The following is a 1,800-nucleotide window of genomic DNA, read 5'->3' on the forward strand; positions in this document are numbered from 1 at the left end:
GGCAGCAGCGTGCGGCTGGTCCGCGCGTCCGCGTGTGTGGCCCGCAGCTGGAACAGCTTGGGGGTCATCACGGCCGGCGAGAAGAAGCGCAGGCACAGGAAGCTGGTGACAGCCACAAATTTGGCGTGCTGTGACCACCGAGGGGGAGGGGGTGGGGAACACACGTGAGGGTCTCTCCCAACGTGGGACAACCCCACAAACAGCGGGGCTGCTGCTTGCCCAAGAGGGGACCCCGCTGAGCACAGCTGGGAAGGCTCCCAGAGAGCGCTGTCCCCTGGGGATGTCCCTGTTTGACCCCGCTCCATCCCCCGCCCCATCCCGACCTGGTGCTGCGGGAAGCGCTCCCCGACGCGCTGGAAGAGCTGGCGGAACGCGGCGCGGATCAGGGGCGGACACGCCGGGGCCGACCTGACGATGGCGTCCAGGAGCTCGCCCAGGTAGGACTGGAGGTGCTGTCGGCCCTGCTCGATCACCTCGCCCTCCGTCTGCACCCGGTGCAGCCCCGAGCACCTGCGGGCACCGCCGCTGTCACCCCCAGCGCTGGGGCCAGCCCTGCCCTCCCACCCCACGAGCCCCTTACCCGACGTCCTTGATCTCCACCTTGCCGGGGTCCAGCTCCACGTATTTCTTCTCTTCGAACACGCGGGTGATGGTGGGGCCCAGGACAAAGTGCAGGTATGGCATCCCTGTCACCTGCCGAGGGACCACACAGGGACAGGGATGGGCTGCAGATTTGGCACCCGACACCCCCAGGGTCACCCAGTGGGTTTTGTCCAGCATCCCACCCCCAGGGGAAGGCACAAGCACAGCAGCCCTCCCAGTTCTTCCCCTGGGAACAGCCCAGGGCCAGGATGACCTGGGAAAAGGAGGTTTTGGCTGGTTTGGCACCTTGAGGAAGGACTCCATGGACTTAGAGGCCAGAGAGTTGCTCCGGAACAGAGTGTTGGGCTCACCTGCAAAACAGGAGAGGGGCCATGGCCTGGGGGATGGCCACAGGTCATCCCTGGGCAGCTGCATGTAGCATCCCATGAACTCTCGCTCTTTGGTCAATCCCCAAGCCCTCAGCCCTGGAAACATTAACTGCTTAACATAGAGTTAGCCCTCCCAAAGGGAAAAACAGACTCCCATGGACTTGGTGTCACACCTTCCTCTGGTTTCTCCTTTCCCTGTCACTGGCTTGGCACCCCATGGGGCCAGCACCCACAGCTGCAGTCATGGGGGTCATTCCCAGAGGCTGTGCCCTGCCCCCCTGGCCATTTCCATGGGGGTCATGGGGATTTCCTAACCTCAGCCCACCTGCTCCCCCACCAACCTCAGCCCATGAACTGCTGGGATGAGCCCAACAGATTCCACAGTGTGATGGCTGAGCCTCAACCATCACTCCCAAAAAATCCCCACAAAAGGCCCTGGAGGTTTTACAGCCCCGGGAGATGATAATGATCCTCCAGGTCCACTCCCCATTCCAGCCTTACAGGGCTTGGCCAGCTCCAGCTCAAAGAGCAGGTCCAGGAACTCCTTGACCAGCCCCTGGCCCAGGAAGAGTTTGACCAAGTTGATGGCGACCTCCTGCCGGCACTCGGCCGTGGTGGTTTCATCCAGGAGGGTGACCAGGTGCACTTGGCCATCCTGGAGGGAAGAGGCACCATAATGTGGCAGCCCAAGGCAGGCACAGAGCTGGGAAATGTGGGTGCTCCAGCAGGGCTGGGCATGCACCCCTCACCTGGCGCCCCGACTTCACCTCCTGGCACAGGAGCTGCACCAGGGGCTGGGAGCAGGGGGAGGGAAGAACCGTCTCATCCC

The 1,800-nt window shown here is 63.2% G+C and overlaps 1 protein-coding gene across 1 annotated transcript in view; it reads right to left on the minus strand.

Moving 5' to 3' along the window:
- The window catches only part of LOC102044982 (ras GTPase-activating protein 4), a 12,228-nt gene that overhangs the window by 1,940 nt on the left and 8,488 nt on the right, over window positions 1-1,800 (minus strand). The window contains exons 9-14 of the mRNA XM_031060600.1: window positions 1,721-1,799; window positions 1,473-1,626; window positions 889-953; window positions 581-693; window positions 324-510; window positions 4-128 (exon numbers count right to left, since the gene is read on the minus strand). Of these exons, the coding sequence (XP_030916460.1) occupies window positions 4-128; window positions 324-510; window positions 581-693; window positions 889-953; window positions 1,473-1,626; window positions 1,721-1,799 (723 nt within the window). The remainder of the gene's footprint in view (window positions 1-3; window positions 129-323; window positions 511-580; window positions 694-888; window positions 954-1,472; window positions 1,627-1,720; window position 1,800) is intronic.

Source organism: Geospiza fortis, unplaced genomic scaffold, assembly GCF_000277835.1.
Source record: "Geospiza fortis unplaced genomic scaffold, GeoFor_1.0 scaffold425, whole genome shotgun sequence".
NCBI classification, from domain to species: Eukaryota; Metazoa; Chordata; class Aves; order Passeriformes; family Thraupidae; genus Geospiza; species Geospiza fortis.